This window comes from Platichthys flesus, chromosome 5, assembly GCF_949316205.1.
Source record: "Platichthys flesus chromosome 5, fPlaFle2.1, whole genome shotgun sequence".
Classification (NCBI taxonomy): Eukaryota; Metazoa; Chordata; class Actinopteri; order Pleuronectiformes; family Pleuronectidae; genus Platichthys; species Platichthys flesus.
In genome coordinates, this window is record NC_084949.1 from 9,612,943 (window position 1) to 9,631,292 (window position 18,350).

Genomic DNA, 18,350 nt, shown 5'->3' on the forward strand with positions numbered 1-18,350 from the left:
CATCATCATCAGTTACTCATGAAAACATTGTGAAAGGCATCATCTGGTCATCACCTGAATAAGCAGCATCATAGTGAGTTCCAGTTTATCACCTCCAACAAGGAGATTTCATCCGTGTTCATTTATGTTTGTTTTTCAGCAGCATGACTCAAAACTAGTGAACACATTTCAATGGAAGGATTTGTTCACATGTTAATCGATTTTCCAGGAAATAATTAATGGATCCTCATGGATTTAGCAAACTTAATTGTGGTTTCATAAAGGGACTGCCTTGGAAGAGGTATCTGCAGGACTGAGTGCTAGTTTATCTCTCCGGCTCATAACCTTAGTGTCCCGGTTCAGTCACTGGTCTCTACTGGTTCTATTTACACATATATTTCCTCAGGAGACCACAAATGGAGCCAAAAGACTTTAAGTCATCAGGTTGCCAGAAACACCTGTCCACCAAAATGGATGATTCGGTTGTTCCATAATCGCTGCATGTCTTAACAAGCAACAAGCTCACAGGGTCAAAGTTCATGATTCAAAGTTCAGGTGTCAGTTCCATTCCATCTCCACTCAGGCCGTGAACCTCCACCACAGAGCGGGACAATAATAAGTGACCAGAAACATTTCATTCTGCACAGTTCAGCTGTCAAACTCTTTATTTGACTTTGTCAAGTGCAAAAACATGAGAAGTGCTACAACTGCAAAACAAAGGTATAAGATACAAAAGAGCATAGACAAATATTTTCAAAGGCAAATTCTGTAACACTGCTTTTTAAAACGAAACGCATGGAACAACAACATAGAGGCAGCTGGAGGACACGAAGGTCAGCTTTGGCACGGATCTGTTACACACTGTACACACAGAGCAGGAGTCTGGAGGCATCGCCGGTGAACTGCCGGGCCTCCTGGGATTTGTACTTGACATTGTGAACAAACATCTTTATTAAATACATTGATAGCTTTGGCTGAAGTGCTTCAGTTTGACTGGAGGAATGTAAAAACCTTGGAATCTGCAGCACCAGTGCTTGACATAATGAATACGCTGCTGCAGCACAAACAATACTGGTCATGAGAAGCAAAAATATATACACCACACGGCACCAATATATACAGAAATGTACACACACAAGGTGAAGATGACTTTGGGCCCTTTTCATTCCCTTTTTTCTTTTTTTGTGATCCTGAAACGAGTTAAATCAAACACGACTTAGTTGCTTGGAAATTGGTGCGTTTAAAGTTCAACATTTTGCTTAATGCTCTGTGATGGTGGGCCTGCTTTAAAGAGGGAAAAAAACTCAATCATCTTCATATCCTCTAACAACCCGTGAAGACAGGGCCAGCGCGTCGCCTCCGCGTTTGGACTGAGAGGAGAAGGAAGCTGGCGTCTGGAAGTCTCTGTCTGCAGTTTTTGGTTTTCCTGGTTGTCCAGGTTTTGGGGGAAGAGGGCGGGTTCCCTGAGATCTGCCCACTGGACACAGGAAGTACGTACCTACGCTTTATCAAAAACAAGATGACAAAAACACAACCAAAGCACAAGACACAACTGCAAACTACTGATTTGATACCTTGAATGTCTCTATAATGACACATGAGTTAAATATGGTGTTGGATATCAGCTCCATCAGAGAATAAAGTGCTAAGTACAAAAGGAACAAATGAATGAATGACTCGGCGTTGGGAACAACTCGGGATACGTGAAGGATGCAAAAGCTTTGGCAACAGTATGAGTGAAGCTTCCTCTATTGGTTTGGATACCCAGCTTATTCCTGTACACCACACCTCTACATCTGGACAAAAGTGCTTTGAAATTACAACCATATTGAACACAACACAATAAAAACATTGAGAGAAGATATTGGGAGTCATTTAGCTTTATGATGTGTAAATATTCAGTACTGTGTATAAGGGACTGAAAAAGCATGTTTTTCTTCAACACTATTCTAACACTAAACTTTACTAAGCACCATGTTTTCCCTCTTTATTCCCTCTCGTCATCACTCCTACTCATCTGCACTACCACCACTTTCTGCTCCTTCTTTTCGCTGCTTATATCTTCCCTTCATTTTTCATCTCTCTCTCTCACATCCGGACCAAATACGGAGAAGATGGTGATATCTGCACCCTGAAGAACTGGCTGCTGGGATCCCAACAGACGTGTGTGTGTGTCTGTGTTTGTGTGTGTGTGTGTGTAGTGCCAGTGTTACTGATGTTGTGGGGACCTTAATCTGATGACAGAGTCACATTATGGGGACAAAAATCAAGTCCCTATAACGTGTATCGTTAAATCATTCAATTTAACTGTGGAGACATGTTTAAGACACAACTGTGTTTGTGTGCGTGTGTTTGTTTGTTTGTTTGTTTTCTCGTTCAGGCTGAATTGTACGACACATTACCATTAGCACGTCGGCGCCTACAGTGTTAATTTTCGATGCATGTGCGTATATCTGTGTGTGCCTGCATGCAAATACATATGGGCTGAAAACCATAATAACGTGACTGTTGACAGACAGGCCACAAGTACCCATGGTAACCGAAATATCAAATATCAAAATATACGGAGACAGACGACATGACTGAGAAATCAACACATTATTTTTGTCAGAGATATACAAAAAGACCGACGGCACTGTCTGCTTTCAGTTGCATCAGTTCTCTGCTGAACACGCTCGTGTGCTCCTGTCGATGACCCCTACTGACCTCCAGGGTCAGGTGGGGTCAGGGGTTAGTGTTGGTGTGGGGGATTATGGGATAGCGGGTGTACCTTGGTTTCAAATGTTAAGGTGTTTAAACCAGCTCACTAAGCATGTGGTGACCTGCACCTTGATTCTGGAGTTTGGATTGGACTCTGTAAAGTCTTTCCTCTCAATGCTCTTCTCTGTGATTCTTACTTTCTTTCTTTCCTCTGGGTTTAGAGAGGGGGTCCTCGGGGACAGAACCAGCTGCCCCCCGTCCTCCTTTCGTCCTCAACCCAATATTTACTCCCACATTCTTTCCCTCCGCCGTTCACTTCTGCTCCTCTCTCCATCCAGAGTCCTCAGGATTTGGGCTGTCCAGAGCCGTGTCTGTCTACGTTGGGGTGCACCTTATTTTTGAGGGGTGGGGGCTTGCGTTTCCGCTTGCGTGTGGGAATGGTGGTTGTGTGGGCGGGGTGGTTGAACAGGCTGGAAGCGGGGAGGGTCTCCCTTTCTCTGGGAGGGTCCCAGTCCCGGGTGATAGGTGTAGGAGCAGGAGTGGGAGGCAGGGAGGGTGCAGGGGTACATGGAGGTGCAGTGGGGGTTTTGGGCGGTGGGACTTGGGTAGGGGGAGTGTTTGCTGGTGAGACGGGGAGAGAGGAGGAGTCACATTTATCTGTGACTGGTGTGGGCGGGGGTGCACTGACTGAAGGTTTGCCTGAGGACTGAGGAGCAGGGGTATGTGTTGAGGCCGAGGTTAGGCTGGGCTTCAGAAAAGGAACAGGTGTGGCTACAGGAGTCTCTTGGGGGTTGGCAGCAGTGTTTCCACAATCCTTTGAAAGTTCACTTTTATCTGTCTTTTTCCCCCTCTTGCTCCCTTTGTGTTTTTCTTTGCCACTCTTTCGTTCTCTCCATCCAGCAGAGTCCTTGTCATCCCCCTTCCCCGTCTGTCCCGCCTCGCTCCTTCCTCTCTGACCAGCGCCTCCTCTGCCTCTACGTCTCCTTTTCCTCTGGGCTCGCTCCAATCTACACTCGATGTGGTACAGATCCTCTGTTGCAACGGTGACACGGTCGAGCTGCTGCAGCAGGGCATCCAGGGTCGGGAGCAGCCTCCTCAGAGAGGCTTCCGTCTCGGCCCTCTCCCTCCAGCTGGTTCCTCCCACCACCACACCGGGGCCCAGCCCCAAGCCCAGGCCCAACCCGAGCCCCAAGCCGATCCCTGGTGCTTCCGTCAGACTGCAGGGGCTGGAGGAGGCCGGGCGCCACGAGGCCTCTGAGCAGGCATCGTCAGGTGTGGGTGGAGAGTCGGGACCGTCCAGCGGCGGCAAGCACAGGGACTTACAGTCGCTGGTGGAGGATGAGCGGGATGGGGGCAGCTCCATGCCTTCAAAACGCACCTTGTGACGAAACTAAGAAGAACATAAAAGACAAGATGGAGGCTCAGGTAGGGAAATTGATGCATATCATCTAGGTTGACCTAAGTCACTTAACAGTTATCGTTTCGTCCTAAAAGAATCACTAATCTCAAACTATTTTATTTCTTCCTTGAATCCGAGTTGTAAATGAAACAGGAAGTGTACCTCCTTGGTCCTGCTGAGTCCCATCCACATCTTGAGGCGTCTGAGGAACAGCTCGACCATCTCGTAGTCTTGGAGATCCACGGCCGGCCGGTACAGCTCGGCTCGTGCGCGGCGGTAGTTCCTCAGCAGCACGGAAGTGATCAACCAAAGCAACACCAGCCGGATGACAGCGAAGCTCGCGTGGAACACCAGCGAGGTGAGAGAGCTGGAGGGTCCGGAGAACGTCCAGCCGGGACGCCACGATAACAGGCCTCGTCCACCGGCGCCCAGCAGAGACAGACAGCTGGAGCTCACACTGCCGTAACCGTCCAGGACAGAGTGGAAGAGCTGCGGTGAAGGAGACAGAGCAAAGATATAGAGCGGAGAGTTTCTGGATCCGGGATAAAATAATAATACCTGGATTTACTTTTAAGTTCTACCATGCAATAATGAAGAGAGAAATGAAACTGACATATCATGTCACATATGCGTCTTATATTTCAATGGTTAGTAGATACCAAACCATTGGTTAAGTGAAAAAATAATTTGACCTGGTGGTGGCGCTCCACTGAAAAGCTACAGTGTTGTTTATTTCAGGCTCCCGGTGTTATCGTTCAGCTGAATACTGGGAAGTTGTGTTTGGAAATGTCTCACTGATTGCAACATTCTTTTATTTTACATTATCCTGCTTCAAGTAGTCCTGATGAGTCAAAACCCAGTGGAAGAGACTTCATAAGAAAAGAATGATGCTCAGTGGAAAGCACAGGGTGTCCAACAGTGACACACAGTAATGTTGGTTCAGTTTTCTCATTTCTCATTATTGTTTAGAATAATATTATATTTTTGTTCTTTCCTCTATTAATGTTCATGTATCATAATCATCCATCCATTTTGACATTGCTGTCTCAAACACAGATTATCGCGCACGGTTCAATAAAGGTCAAATAAAAGAAGAAAAAAAACAGCTATAATGTATCATCATGTAATTTTGTACAAAGTAGAGTCAGTTCCTGTGAGTATAACATCACTGCTAGATATTACCTGAAGGAGCAGTTAAGCTGTTTGGCCATGAAGCTGTTATTGTGCACGGTCTAATAATAAATATGTGGTTATGCTTATGTAAAGGTTTATTGGAGAATTGGTTTCCTGTAAAGACATGTTTGGTGTGTGTGTGTTTGTGTAGGAGAGGCTCAGCGAGAGAGAACCAGCAGGAACAGACTGGAGACTGACCAGGTGTCCTGTGTGCGAGTAGGCCAGCATCAACACCAGTAATGCCAGGGCGACTCCCAGCAGCTCCCAGACCGAGCGCCGCAGAGCTCGGCCAAACACGGCCCACTCTCTGAGAAACCGCAACTGGTGAGACGCCTGCAGGGTGACAGAGCGAGGGAGGGAGGCGAGGAACAAAGTTATTTGTCTTGATAATTCATAATACTAATTAAAACACTTGGGCCTTACTTGCATAGTCGTTGCCCCCACTTGTAGCTGTTAGGGTAACATTACAAGCTTTTTATATCTTTCATTCAGCAAATATACTGTTGTCAAAAGACTAAACTCCCAAACACACGAGGAGCCATTTTTGGGTCAGTGTCTAGTTCACAGACACCAATCGAAACAACTCATGGACTATTGACAGAACCAGCTGAGCTGTCAACACTCACCACAGTATATCCTATTAATGAATTGAATCAGTAATGTCAGAGGAAACAAACAAATGTGCTGAATAACATATCTGGAAACACAACTTGAGCACAACTCTAAAACTTGTAAAACGTTTAAAAATACTATAATAGTTTTAATGCTCCAACTATCTTGCCCCAGTAAGTGGCTCTCGTTCTCAAGCCGTCCTCCTGAAGACAAAATTCTTTCAATAAATATTTACTCTATAGTTACATCCGCCAAGGAGGTTATGTTTTTGCTTGATTTAGTTTGTTTTGTTAGTTAGCATGATTACGCATGTGACTACTGGATGGATCACGACAACACTTGGTGGCAGGATGCGCTTGAGTCAGGGAGGAAACGGGTACATGTTGGTGTGGATCTGGACCAGGAGGCTTATCCAGGAGTCTTTGGCAAAGACATTTTTTCTGAGTTTCTGTTGATTCCTCAGAGGACAATTTATGGATCTTGATGGAAAAAAGGGCACTGATATTTCTGAGTGAGTGCAATTTGGTGTAGATCCAATTAAAGCGGGAATGGAGACGGAGGCATATGTTTTGCTGAGAGCTATTCTAGTTTTTTAGAAAATGTAAATGCAAATATGTGTTGGGGACTATTTCAGCAGAGAATCAATACACATATCCCAATATAGTACAATTCCAAAATGTGGATTATTAACAAGTTTCTAACTGTTTTTATATGACCTTCTTGGGCCCAGAGGAACAAGTTGTATCAAGGTTCTGCTGGATTTATTGACCATAAAAAATAAATATTTATCTCCTATAAACTGTGATGATGTTCTTTTAAGTGATAACATACCCTGTTATTATACTTAGAACAGGACTGATAGCTAAGAAGGTGAGACTACTAAATTACACCACAGTAATAATAATCCAACATATGTCATGTTTTCTACATGTTAATAATCAACCCACTCTCCCTCTCTCTTACCTTGAGCACCAGTATCAACAGCAGCAACGCAGACATGACTGTGTACATCTGACTCTGCTTGGCCAGCGGGTAGAAATCTGTGAAGGCGTCACGCGGATGCTTCATGTACAACGTCCACTGCTTCTTGGCCATGGTGCAGCGGCTCAGGTGCAGCCCGCACACCGAAGCTGCCAGAGTCAGTTTACAGAGACCCAGGATTCTCCAGGCTGAGAGCAGGTAGCCGTAGCCCTCTCTGAGGAAGCCCATGATGCCCCGCACCAGGAAGTACAACACCAGCGCGAGGAGAATGATCTAGAGAGCAAGGCATAATACTTTTATTTTGAAAAGGTGTTGAACTGTGTCTAAAGATTGTTCCAATTCCTAAACAGAACTCTGAACTTGCTGTCATGCAATGTATGAACAAATAACAGTTCAGTAAACCATTCAAACTTAAATTTAAACCACACATGTGAACAGTGATGAAGCAAATAGTTTCATTTTATGAAAAACTTTTAACAGCTAAACCAGGTAGGTTGAACAGAAAGTTTTCTAACTTCACTCTACTGCTCATACAAACTATTAAAAGTGACTGTGCATTTATTCAGGGGTTGCGAGTGGTTACCGTGAGAAGGAGCTGTAGGTCAAGGCCTGTGATTGGCCACAGAGAGATGACATGGAGGTCAAGACTGGACTGGGCACGCTCGGAAACTGGGAACTCAAAGAGGAAGGAGAAGACGGCGAGGAGGTTTGTGTTGATGTTGTAGAGCGAGAACTCCACAAACACAGCACGGGTCCTGTGAACACACAAATAAACACAAAACGCGCTCAAGGGGCGATCAAGAGTCACTTCCTGTTCTGAGACAGACATAAGAATTTTATTTGTTTTATGTAACCTGGCTGTTTCCATCACAGGAAGTTCTATTTTAGACTTTCACCATCCGTTTTGTATCTGCTCTGAGTTGCTCCCAGCGGAATATCCGGACCTCGTACCACATGTGGTTCAAACAGGATTAAAGGTTTGCTTTTGTTTTTATCACTTTATTAACAGAACACTTGCTGAAAGTGAGCCCACATTCTCAGCACATCCTCTCCCTTGATTGTTTTCTATGTTTTATTCTAATGTTTGATGTTTTATACATTTACATGTGCAACTTTTTTATGACTGCAGGCTGCAGGCAAATTTCACCGCGGGGACATTAGAGCCTTGAGCGCGCATGTTTCTGTTTTGTTCGAATCATTGTGTAATTGTGCACACATGCACATCAGGCCCCATGTCAACTCCCTCACCCCTGGCCCCTGGATTATGGAACAATCTGGTCAATGAGGTCAGAGAGTTTTTTTGAATCAGGTTTTTAGTAGTTTCTTTGCTTTTTTGCAGATAATACACATTTATAAATCCGATTTCGAATTAGGATCTAGTCTTATAGTATAACTTTGACTTTTTTTATAACCTTTTCTTGGAATTCCAGTCGTGTTTACTACCTGTAGTTGAGCCAGTGCTGCTGCTTCAGCTGCTGTAAGGAGGAAGAAGCCTCCATTAGGCTTCGGCTCAGCTGGTGCACCACGTCGCCGCTGTTATACGCCCTCACTTGACCCAAACGCCACACCCTAGAAAGATGTGTGGGAGGAAATGCAGTGTGGAACATGACACATCAAAAGGGAACCAGATGTTAAACATACAACTGAATCTGGCTGAATCTTAAGTGAACATCTGTTTTGTAACGGCCAGCTTTTCAATCCCATTCTCACCAGTTTGCATCTCGACCAGCAGAATCCTCAGGGTCTTTACTTGGTGAAGGGAACCAGCCCCAGACACTGTTTCCTGCACCGGCACCACCTGTAACTGGGAAGAAATAACAGCTTGAAAAAGAACAAACTGAGACAATCTCCTCTCACTGAGCTGATGACAGAGCATAAGTTCAATAAACAGATGAACAGAAATGATAAAAATAACATCTGCTAGAGGACCTGTGATGCTACAGATATAAAACTAAATGCAACTTTCTGTCAGATCAATGAAGCTTCAGTGACCACGGTTACATCTCACCTTGTGTGTCGCGGGTTTGTCGCAGCCTCATTGTGCCGAGCAACACACTGCCTGTGTCTCTCAGGAGGGCAGGGTCGTCTAGTAGCCGTGGCAACAGGGACTCATTCAGCCACAGCAAAACGTTGTCACGGCTAAAAGACACATGACAAGTTGCTGAAGACAATCATACTGAAGAAAATCATACAGTGTCAATACCTTTGCCTAGGAGACATTAGTCATGCTCTGCTCTACAAAAACTAAAACTTATTCTCTCTTGTTGAGATAAAATTACACATGAAGGTTGATTCTCAAGAGCGTGGACGAGAAAAACTGCAGCTCAAGAATAAGAGAATCAAGATGTTTGTTACCAGCCAATAAAAGCTCTAACATTTTTGGAGAATAGAAAAATCTAAATTTGAACTAAAACAGGACAGTTTCTTATGAGGTTGAGTTCAGAATTTGTTTGATGGTGTGTGTACCTGCTGATGTTGTGATACTCAGGTGTGTGTAGCACTTGCTGCAGTTGATTGCGCAGTCGGAGGCCGTGTGTGTCTTTGGGAGAGTCGGAGTAGTTGAGGAGTAAAACCACCAACAGGAAAAACATATAAACCAGGAAATTCTGAAAAAGAGAAACCAAACATTTAGTGATGAAACAAGGCGTATATTTAATATACTATATTTAATCTATTCGACCAGATCATACAAGTATAAAAACTGACTCCAACATCATCTATTTAACCCACTTTACAGTATCTACTCACCTTCAGCATGGTGTGCAGCATGTGGACCTTGCGGGCCTGGTGCCGAGCTTGGGACAGAGCGAAGCCCTGCGGTGGTCTCACCCTGGGGACCCGCTGGACCACCCTCTCCACACGGGGGAACTCCACCAGCACATCCTGGTCCTCCGGACGCAGGCGCCGCACAAACACTGCAAAATAAACTGCCTCACACAAGACCTGTGGGACAGAGAGCACAGCAGCAACCGAGTCGTGAGATTTGGAAATCTATATCAAAGCTTAAGAGGTTTTTCAATTTACACAGCTCAGCATGGATTATGTGATTTATATTGATCACCTTAAATGAAAATAGGAAAACTGGGATACAATGTGTCAACGTGACCCCACCCTGATGGGAATTCAATGAAAAGAGATTTGGGTGTGTGCAGTGTGTGTATGAAATCACAGCTTTCCAGGAAGAAAGGAAAACAGCCCAGTTATTCGCCTGAAGTCCATGTGTTTTAAATCTCTCTCGCGTTTTCCAAGGGGACTAAAGCCTCACTTAATTTCATTTGGCGACTTTGGGGCAGCACAGAAAATATGTTTGTGTTAAAAGAGGATCATAGAATAAAAATGTGAGTGTGTGTGTGTGTGTGTCTACCTTGATTGGCTCCAGCAGCAGACACGAGCACAGGAAACTGGCAAAACAGGAGATGAGCCACATCATGGCCACTCTTTGACTGAACCCGCGGCCCGCCCAGATCGAGACGCTATTGGCCAGAGCGATCACCGCCCAGCTGCCCCACAGGGTGGCACGTCCACACCAGGGAGGGAACCGCCTGGGACGACACACGTCTGTCATAACTAGAGAAGGGAGACAGGTCCAGATGATGTGGGAAGCCACAAAGCAAATCCAGGCCAAAAGAAATGAAATCTGACCAAAACAGCAAATCAACAGCAAATCTGCAGATTTTTACAATGACTGTAGTGTTGTGATTATACTTCAGATTTCAGGTCATTGGCAGCACATTTCTTTGCAATTAATAAAAAAACATTAGCGGTTTTATTTTATTTGATAAAACAACAGTGTACAAAAGTAGCAGGAACTCTTACATAACGAGGAAATACAATTCCGTGGCGTTTTCAGATAAGCTTTATTTTTTCCGCTGAGACAAGATCCAACTTTATCGAAAACATAGCAGCCGAGAGCCAGTGTTCGTCAAACTGCTTAACTTTGGTGAATGGTGAAAATAAAAACCCTTTGTTTCTGGTCAGTGCTGCAAACATGACTGGAAGTTGTTAATCAAACTTAACAATTGTGTCACACTGAAGGAAGAACCAGAGCTAGCTTGTGTCAAGGAGTTTTAAGTGGAATAAAAAACTAGGCATGCCACCAAACCATTTATCTTTAACACACACACACACACACACACGCACGCACGCACGCACGCACGCACGCACGCACGCACGCACGCACGCACACACACACACACACCTGTATTCGCGGTGAAAGCAGTTCTCGGTGGGTCCCTTCTGACAGATTCCAGAGGAAGAGGCTCATTGAGCTTCTGGAGGAGGATCACTTCAGTCTTGTCTCCGAAAATGCTCGACCTGCCGCACAGTAAAACACAATTGAACTCTTTCAGAGTAATGCAGGTAATTCTTTGCGTCTCCTGTGTCTTTGTCAGAGATCACACTTACAGGTCGGCCATCTCACTTTCATCAGCTTGAGGAAAGAAGTTCTGTCCATCTGCCAGGATGTGTTTGATCAGATCCTCATCTGCGAGAGAAAAGCAGCATGAGTTCAGTCTGGACCTCATTACGTCCACTGGACCAACCAGTGCAGTTCTGGTCAGACTGATTTGAGTTCAGTGTGACCTTTGAAATGTAATCAATTACTCGATTAATCAAAACAAAGTGTCGAATTCACAACCAATCAAACTCGAGAAGCAATTTCCTAAAGTTAGACCTAAGATATCATGTAGTTTGACAACACGTTCATCAGGTAAAAGAGATTTGTCAGGTCATGGTGAGCTCCACCAAAATCCATTTAGTTCATTTATGAGTTCAAGTCAACACTTGGATGAAACTTGAACAAATTCCCTCACGGTGTTTCGGAGCTGTTGGATTAACCAAGACCAAAACATATTTTGTAAGTTCACGGTGACCTTAACCTTTAAACACCAAATTCTTATTAGTTAGTCTGTGAATGTCTGTTCTTATTTTGAAAAATTTCCGTCTAGGCCTTCTTAATACATTGTGTTCACAAGGCCACATAAAGACAAGCAAACCCACCACCTGAAAACATTATTTCTCTGGTCACTGGCTGTTCGTGGGCGTGGAGCCATAAAAAGTATCTGGTAGTACGAGCATATTTTATTCACCTGATCTGAACAATTGTTTTAAAAGTCTTACTGTTTTTACCTGAAGAGGTGAAATACTTGTTGCGTTGCTCAGTCCCCTCCTCATCGTCAGGGTTAAAGTTCATGTCAACTCCCAAGTGCCTGCTCCCCTGACCCCTCTTCAGCCTGGGCAGTCCCGCTCCATGCCCCGCCCCTCCCACCACAGACACGTCACTCAACAGCTCCGGCCAATCCCTGTCCTCCGTATCCTCCTCTGCCATGGTCCAACTGTCCACACTGAAACACACAGTGAGAGATTAGTATTATTTATAGTCTCAAGCAAATTATTCAGTCACTCTAATAGTCGTCTTACATTACCTCTGTTTCATTAGATATAGAACAGTAATGAGGTTTTAATAACAGCCTTGGTATTTTTCTATTCTCTCTGGCCCTAGCTTAGTCCAACAGCTGGAAAAATGCACTTGTTATTTTTATTCCATAAAATCACACGTTATCTGAATCAACTGCCATGGCAAAAGAGCAGCTCACCTTTTGGTTGATGGTGTGGGCAAATCGACATTGGTTTCTTCTGAGTTGGTCTGAGAGAGAGAGAGAGATATGGAGAGAGAGAGAGAGAGAGAGGGAGAGAGAGAGCGAAAAGGGGGAAAATATAATTATTTTCTTGCTCAACTGCATTTTTTATTTTTTTTCTGAAAGAACTGCCAGACCAGAACCAAAGGATTAATTTAAATTTCATATCAGCATATGAAACTAAAATATATATCAAGAAATGTAACTATAATAGCATCAGGCTCTTCTCAATTTGAAATCCATGATTTCTCCCCTCAGACATTACCTCGCCATTATAGAAGAGGAAGGAGCTTCCAGCCATAGAGTTCTCCAGGAAGTCATCGATCTCCACAGACTCCTGATCCATTTGTGGTGGTACCTGCTCCACAGACACACACTGACGTTCACACACACACACACACACACACACACACACACACACACACACACAAACACACACAGAGAAATGATTTAGCTTCGGGCCTCTGGGAAGCAGTGAAACCTTGATAATGTCTGTTTTGGTCTTCGGCAGATCAGTGTTACCTTGCTGCGGCTCATTCTGAAGAGCGTGAATATGAGCAGGTAGAGCGGGTAGACAATCAGACAGGTCACCACTCCGGCTGCCACGGTCTCTCCATTCAACGAAGACAGCTGCGACACGGCCCACGGGCTGCAGCACAGGACAGCATTCAAATATTGGAACAGATCAGCAGTTGCAAAGTGGTAATTGACAAAGACGAAAACGAAAACACCAACAGCACACATTCTAGTACCTGTATCTCTTGTCCACCACGATGCTGTACCACAGTGTGTTGGCCAGCAGAAGCAGCTGCAGCAGCACAGTGCAGCAAGTGGCTCTTTGCAGGCGGGTGAAGGGGCTGCGGAGGGGCCTCTCCCACAGCGACAGCCACAGGTGGCTCTCACACAGCGCCCTCTGCAGCTCACACCACATGAGACGGGGCACATGACGGAGCACAGCCTCCTCTGAAAGAAAGTGAAGGAAGACAATGGTAAAGTCTTTGCACACCAAATCCTTCATCAAATAAAAATTGTCCTGCACAGAAACCTGGCTTACTGCATCCGATACTTTTATTTCCTAATCCATTCCGAAGCTTCGCAGTAGGAGATAAAATGGAGTCGAGCAGTGAGGCTGAGAAGCCGTGTCAGGAGCAAGGAGAATTTCATCTTCTGATCAAGGAGCTGCACAATTATCCCCCAGCACTGATGCAGCGTATTGAAAAGATGAAAAACAATTTCATTGTAGTTTCTTACCCGATGGCTCCACCTCAATCTCTACACGCCCATCGGTTTTCTCGTTGTCGACCGACAGCCACTCCTCAACCAGGAAGTAGTAGCTTCTTCCTGTCTGCAGGTCTTTCACCAGGACGTACTGTAGCATCCACGCTGGGGACAGACCTGAGGAAAGGTCATGAAACAATGATTTGCTCAAATATCAGCTGGTTTAACATGTGCTCTATTCTTTATGTGTGTTTGTGTGTGTGTGTGCATACCCTTGTTGTCGTGCCAGATTCTTATTTTCCACACACTGCCCAGGCTGGTGTCTGTGGCGAGGTGGAAGATATCAAGGGTGTTGCGTGAGAAGGCTCCCCTGCTGTCCAGATGGCGGTGTCCACTGCGGCTCTCCCGTCCGTACAGACTGATTCCTACATGAGCCGTGGTGCCTGGGAAAACAGATGGAAACCTGCTAGATCAACCTTTAATAACATTTGATTTGTTTAAATTCTTAATTAATTTGCTTCCGAAATAGTTGAGTCATTTGTTTGCAGATTCTTTTCTCTCTTTGACATGTTTGTTATTTTTTTTATAAATAGATTTTTCTAAAAATATGAACAGGGCATTAATCAGCAACTGTTTGGATAAGTAATAAACTCTTCAAGCTAAAATAATTATTTGACGGTGCCAGCTTCTTCAATATGAGAATATCATAGTAAAGTTCATATTTGTGTGTTTTGGTCAGACATAAGACATTTGATTGTATCACATTTTTTATTGATTTTACCTCTGCCAAAAAGTTTAATGGATCGCCACAAAACTTAGTGGAAGAATTGGGTTTGGGCCAAGGAAGTAAAAAGAAAAACTATATATGAGAAAACTTTTTCTTCTCTATCTTGATGAAATAAATTAGGCATGTTTAGGGGACTAATATTTATGAATTATCAGCACATTAATCAATGATGCAAAAATGTGTTTGTTGAAACTGCATATAGAAGCCATAAATATAATCAAATACATACAAATCTGTAGTCATCCTGCAGCTGTGTAATAGTGACCCCGGCTCACCTGCCCCTCGACTCCAGCCAGTCTTCACCTGAACCTCGTATTTGAAGAGACCGTCTTGGCCGCAGAGCGGAACCACACCCGCCCGGCGCAGATCCAGCTGGTCCAGCTTGTGCAAGATGGCCGCTGCCACAACATAGCTGAGCAAACCCAACACACACACCAACAGCACGACCAGGCTCGGTGCACCAGAACGCGTCTGTAGAAGGGGGAAACGGTTTAACTGTGTGTTTAATGGCGAGTGTGCACAAAGAGAGTGGGTGTATTTCCGTGTGATACTGACTGGCATCGTAAAGCTGACTGCGTTGGTTGGTACAAACAGGCCGGCAGCGAAGGAGGTGAGGTGCCTTGTGCGGCAAAAAGCTCTGCTGGCGTTGGTCTCTGCCAGGGGCACCATGCCATCAGTGCGCCACTGCTTGTCACTCTCACTGAAGTACTGACACAGGGAGGCAAACACCCCGACCTCCAGACGAACGCCCACAGACTGAGAGCCAGGGCTGCAGGGCGTACTCACGTTGATGAAGTAGTCCAGTGTGGTGTCGTAGGACCTGTGGAACACAGGAACAACGTGACGCAAACCTTATCCAAAATAAACAAGCCTCCAGCTTTAAGGACAGACTGTCGACTATGTCATTTAATTAAAGTGAAAAATTGAATATGACAGGAGTGCACAGAACACTATTCACAAGCTGAAAGGCATACTTGAGACCGAGCATTTCTGCTCCGCATGCAACTGTGGTTTCATGAGCCCAGAGAGGAGCAAGGACTCGCCCTTCCCTACGTGCTGGTCATTCGTCATGTTGAACTTTGAGGGGGCAGTGGCTGATGCTCCGCTCCCTCCATTGGTCACTTTGAACCCTCTAGTCCCCAGCATATCTGTGATTTTCCAACCACCTTCTAGAAAGCTTAGTCAACAAGACTATCTCGGAGAAATGTCATCATTGGGGAAAAAAAAGAGGTCGGTTGAGCCAGTTCAATCTATAATGCCCTTAACACAAATAAATAGTGCATAGAACACGTGCGACATAGGTTTCCCTGTCGACAGCAGTGGTAGATATGATCCACAAAGTTTGCAAATGCTGTAAAGAATTAAGGGGAAGGGTAGATCAGTCCTAGGCTGGGGACTGGAGTGTTCAAACTAACCATTGAAGGAGGGGAGGGGCGCCTCGCAATGGCCGAGGTCATACTGGTCTCCGCCCCCTGCTCCTGGAACCACATTTGAGCACGTGGAGCAGAAATGCTGGCTGGGGAGTAAGGTTGTGTGCTTGCAGATACTGTTCTGTGAACCCTCATATGTTCAGTTGTGGTCATACACGCCATAATAGAACTAGACCTGCACTGAGTTTCATATTCTAAACTCACTTAGTACATGTTCAGTACACATCATGTTAAAATGCACTGAAAGAACTAGGGCACTTACTCTGGTGATAGGAAGAAGGTGTATTTCTTGTGGTCCAGATCTAGGCCCCTGGTCATACTGAGTGAGATACGTCTTCGGTCTGTGCAGTTGAACTCGCTCGGCCCTGCATGGGAGTCAAGGTAAGCTGTGATGAATGGCTCCTCTTCATCTTCAACTCTGTTGTCCATCTCTGAGGCATCTGGAGGAAGAAAACAAGAATTCAGTTAAGAACAAAACATAAAACTGTTATACAATTGTGGGTTTAATGTTACTTTGAACCTCTTTATGCCCCTTATGGAAAAGCCTCCATAGAAAGTATTTCGAAATACTTGCCAATATTAACTATAATATTGACTCACAATAGTTAATATTGGCAAGCTCGTTAAACATTCACATCGTGACTTTCTCATGCTCCAATTAAATACATAGTATATATGTTACGATAAAATTACATTATAAAGCACCAGGCACCAACATAACACTGCTACTATATAACAGCATCAATGACTCAACACTGTTTGCTTAAGCAATCAGTAGGTCTGAAGTACTAGACTGGTTGTTGTACATGCTCCTGTGGTGTTCCACTGTGTGCACTGTGAGCGTCAGAGCTCACCCTCCAGAGAAGTGAAGTTGAGCTGCACAAACAGCCCCGCCTGTCTGTTGGTGTTGCCCGCGCTGACCCTGACCACGACCGAGTCGCAGAGGCTGATGTTAACGGCTCCAGCTGTGGGCAGCCCGCCGCTACCGGAGCCCTCCACGCCCACTTCAGCACTACTGCCATTGTTGATGGCAACAGTGATGGCGAGACTGTCGTCCAGTCCTGAGATTGGGATCTGCGTGCCGTTTTCAGTGCGAAACTCCATGGAGGCCACCTCAGTGGAGACAGTGTAGTTAGCCACGTAATTGAAGGGGAAGGGGTTGGATTCCACCTGGGGAGAAAAAAAAAGCAGAGAGATAAAAAACTGAGAGGGAGAACACAGGAAGGTAAAATTTATTTCATTCCCTGTTTGATGATGAGACACTAAGATCTATAGACAAAGTTCTAAAGGAGAACCTTGTACTTGATCAAGTGGTTTCCGTCATGTGAGCTGTTTCCTCATGTTACCTGAAAGAGCAGCTGCATGATGCTGTTTCCTGCAGCCGCTCTGCCCAGGCTGTTGTTAAAAGCTCGTGGGATGGAGAAGCGCTGGCACTCTGGAAAAATAGAAGGAGGGACCGAAGGAAGATCAAAAACACATCTAGTGACTGTCCTTTTAATGTCTATTCTCTACAGATTATGAAGTTATTAACATTTCACCAACACAAACGTAGCGTTCAGTAACTTATGAGTCACTCACTGGGTACACATGCTCACCTGGACTGTTGTTGCCATGGTAGCAGAGCAGGCTCTGGGGGTCTGCCAGTTTCCCTGTTGCAGCGATCTCAGCCCCCCTCAGCACCAGCGGCTCCTCGTTGAGCACCCGGCCATGCAGGAGGATCATCATGAGCACCGAGGAGAGACTGTAAGCCTTCGCAGCCACTCGCAGGGGGTGTGGCTCTGATGAGGAGGGTGAGGAGTCCAACAGGGGGCCGCCATGCTCCTCACCCGAAGAGGAGAAGGAGGAGTTGGATGTGGGTGAGGGGGAATCCACATAGGGCTGGAAGTAAGATTGGGAGGCTGATTGGCTGACCTGATGGATCAGATCACCTGGAAGGGGGGGGGGGGGGGGGGGTATATGAGATTAATAACATAGGAGGAAAAGATGAGGTTAATAAGCAGTGACCTTTCTATCACTGCAGTTGGTTTTCTCATATAAATCTTGAGTGTTGGTTGGTGGTAATAGGTATTTTCGAGAAATAGTGTGATCCAATCCCTGATAAATCTGAAGAAGTCCACTGTTTCCCTCAGTGTGAATCCATCCAATATCTGTGCTACTCAGATGCGTTAAGTGTTTAGTGGAAATTAGGGTATCGTTTTAAACCGAGAAATAGAGAAATAGAGAAATACAGAACACAAAGACATTGGTGGGATCGTGACTAAACTTGAAACTGTATAATTATATACAGCAACACTAGTTGTAGTTGGTAGTTGTACAATAGATTTACACAGCTTTACTTAATCCTTCAGTCCGACCCTCAGCGAGATTTCACAATAACAGATACTAATACTTTTTATTATTAAAACACAGGACAGGTTTCAAAGGCAAATAAAAAA

General features: G+C 45.0%; 1 protein-coding gene across 1 annotated transcript in view; it reads right to left on the reverse strand.

The window, feature by feature from the left end:
* Positions 1 to 626: 626 nt before the first annotated feature.
* Positions 627 to 18,350, reverse strand: part of pkd1a (polycystic kidney disease 1a) — a 61,220-nt gene continuing 43,496 nt past the window's right edge. Inside the window, exons 31-56 of the mRNA XM_062387479.1 lie at positions 17,511 to 17,843; positions 17,262 to 17,350; positions 16,770 to 17,085; positions 16,178 to 16,355; positions 15,041 to 15,305; positions 14,761 to 14,956; positions 13,971 to 14,141; positions 13,732 to 13,875; positions 13,233 to 13,443; positions 13,003 to 13,129; positions 12,746 to 12,856; positions 12,439 to 12,488; positions 11,972 to 12,186; positions 11,249 to 11,327; positions 11,043 to 11,158; positions 10,209 to 10,411; positions 9,593 to 9,787; positions 9,311 to 9,450; positions 8,853 to 8,983; positions 8,555 to 8,648; positions 8,288 to 8,413; positions 7,428 to 7,599; positions 6,827 to 7,117; positions 5,450 to 5,584; positions 4,241 to 4,567; positions 627 to 4,069 (exon numbers count right to left, since the gene is read on the reverse strand). Coding sequence (XP_062243463.1) covers positions 3,023 to 4,069; positions 4,241 to 4,567; positions 5,450 to 5,584; positions 6,827 to 7,117; positions 7,428 to 7,599; positions 8,288 to 8,413; positions 8,555 to 8,648; positions 8,853 to 8,983; positions 9,311 to 9,450; positions 9,593 to 9,787; positions 10,209 to 10,411; positions 11,043 to 11,158; positions 11,249 to 11,327; positions 11,972 to 12,186; positions 12,439 to 12,488; positions 12,746 to 12,856; positions 13,003 to 13,129; positions 13,233 to 13,443; positions 13,732 to 13,875; positions 13,971 to 14,141; positions 14,761 to 14,956; positions 15,041 to 15,305; positions 16,178 to 16,355; positions 16,770 to 17,085; positions 17,262 to 17,350; positions 17,511 to 17,843 — 5,462 coding nt within the window. The 3' untranslated portion in view covers positions 627 to 3,022. The remainder of the gene's footprint in view (positions 4,070 to 4,240; positions 4,568 to 5,449; positions 5,585 to 6,826; positions 7,118 to 7,427; positions 7,600 to 8,287; positions 8,414 to 8,554; positions 8,649 to 8,852; positions 8,984 to 9,310; positions 9,451 to 9,592; positions 9,788 to 10,208; positions 10,412 to 11,042; positions 11,159 to 11,248; positions 11,328 to 11,971; positions 12,187 to 12,438; positions 12,489 to 12,745; positions 12,857 to 13,002; positions 13,130 to 13,232; positions 13,444 to 13,731; positions 13,876 to 13,970; positions 14,142 to 14,760; positions 14,957 to 15,040; positions 15,306 to 16,177; positions 16,356 to 16,769; positions 17,086 to 17,261; positions 17,351 to 17,510; positions 17,844 to 18,350) is intronic.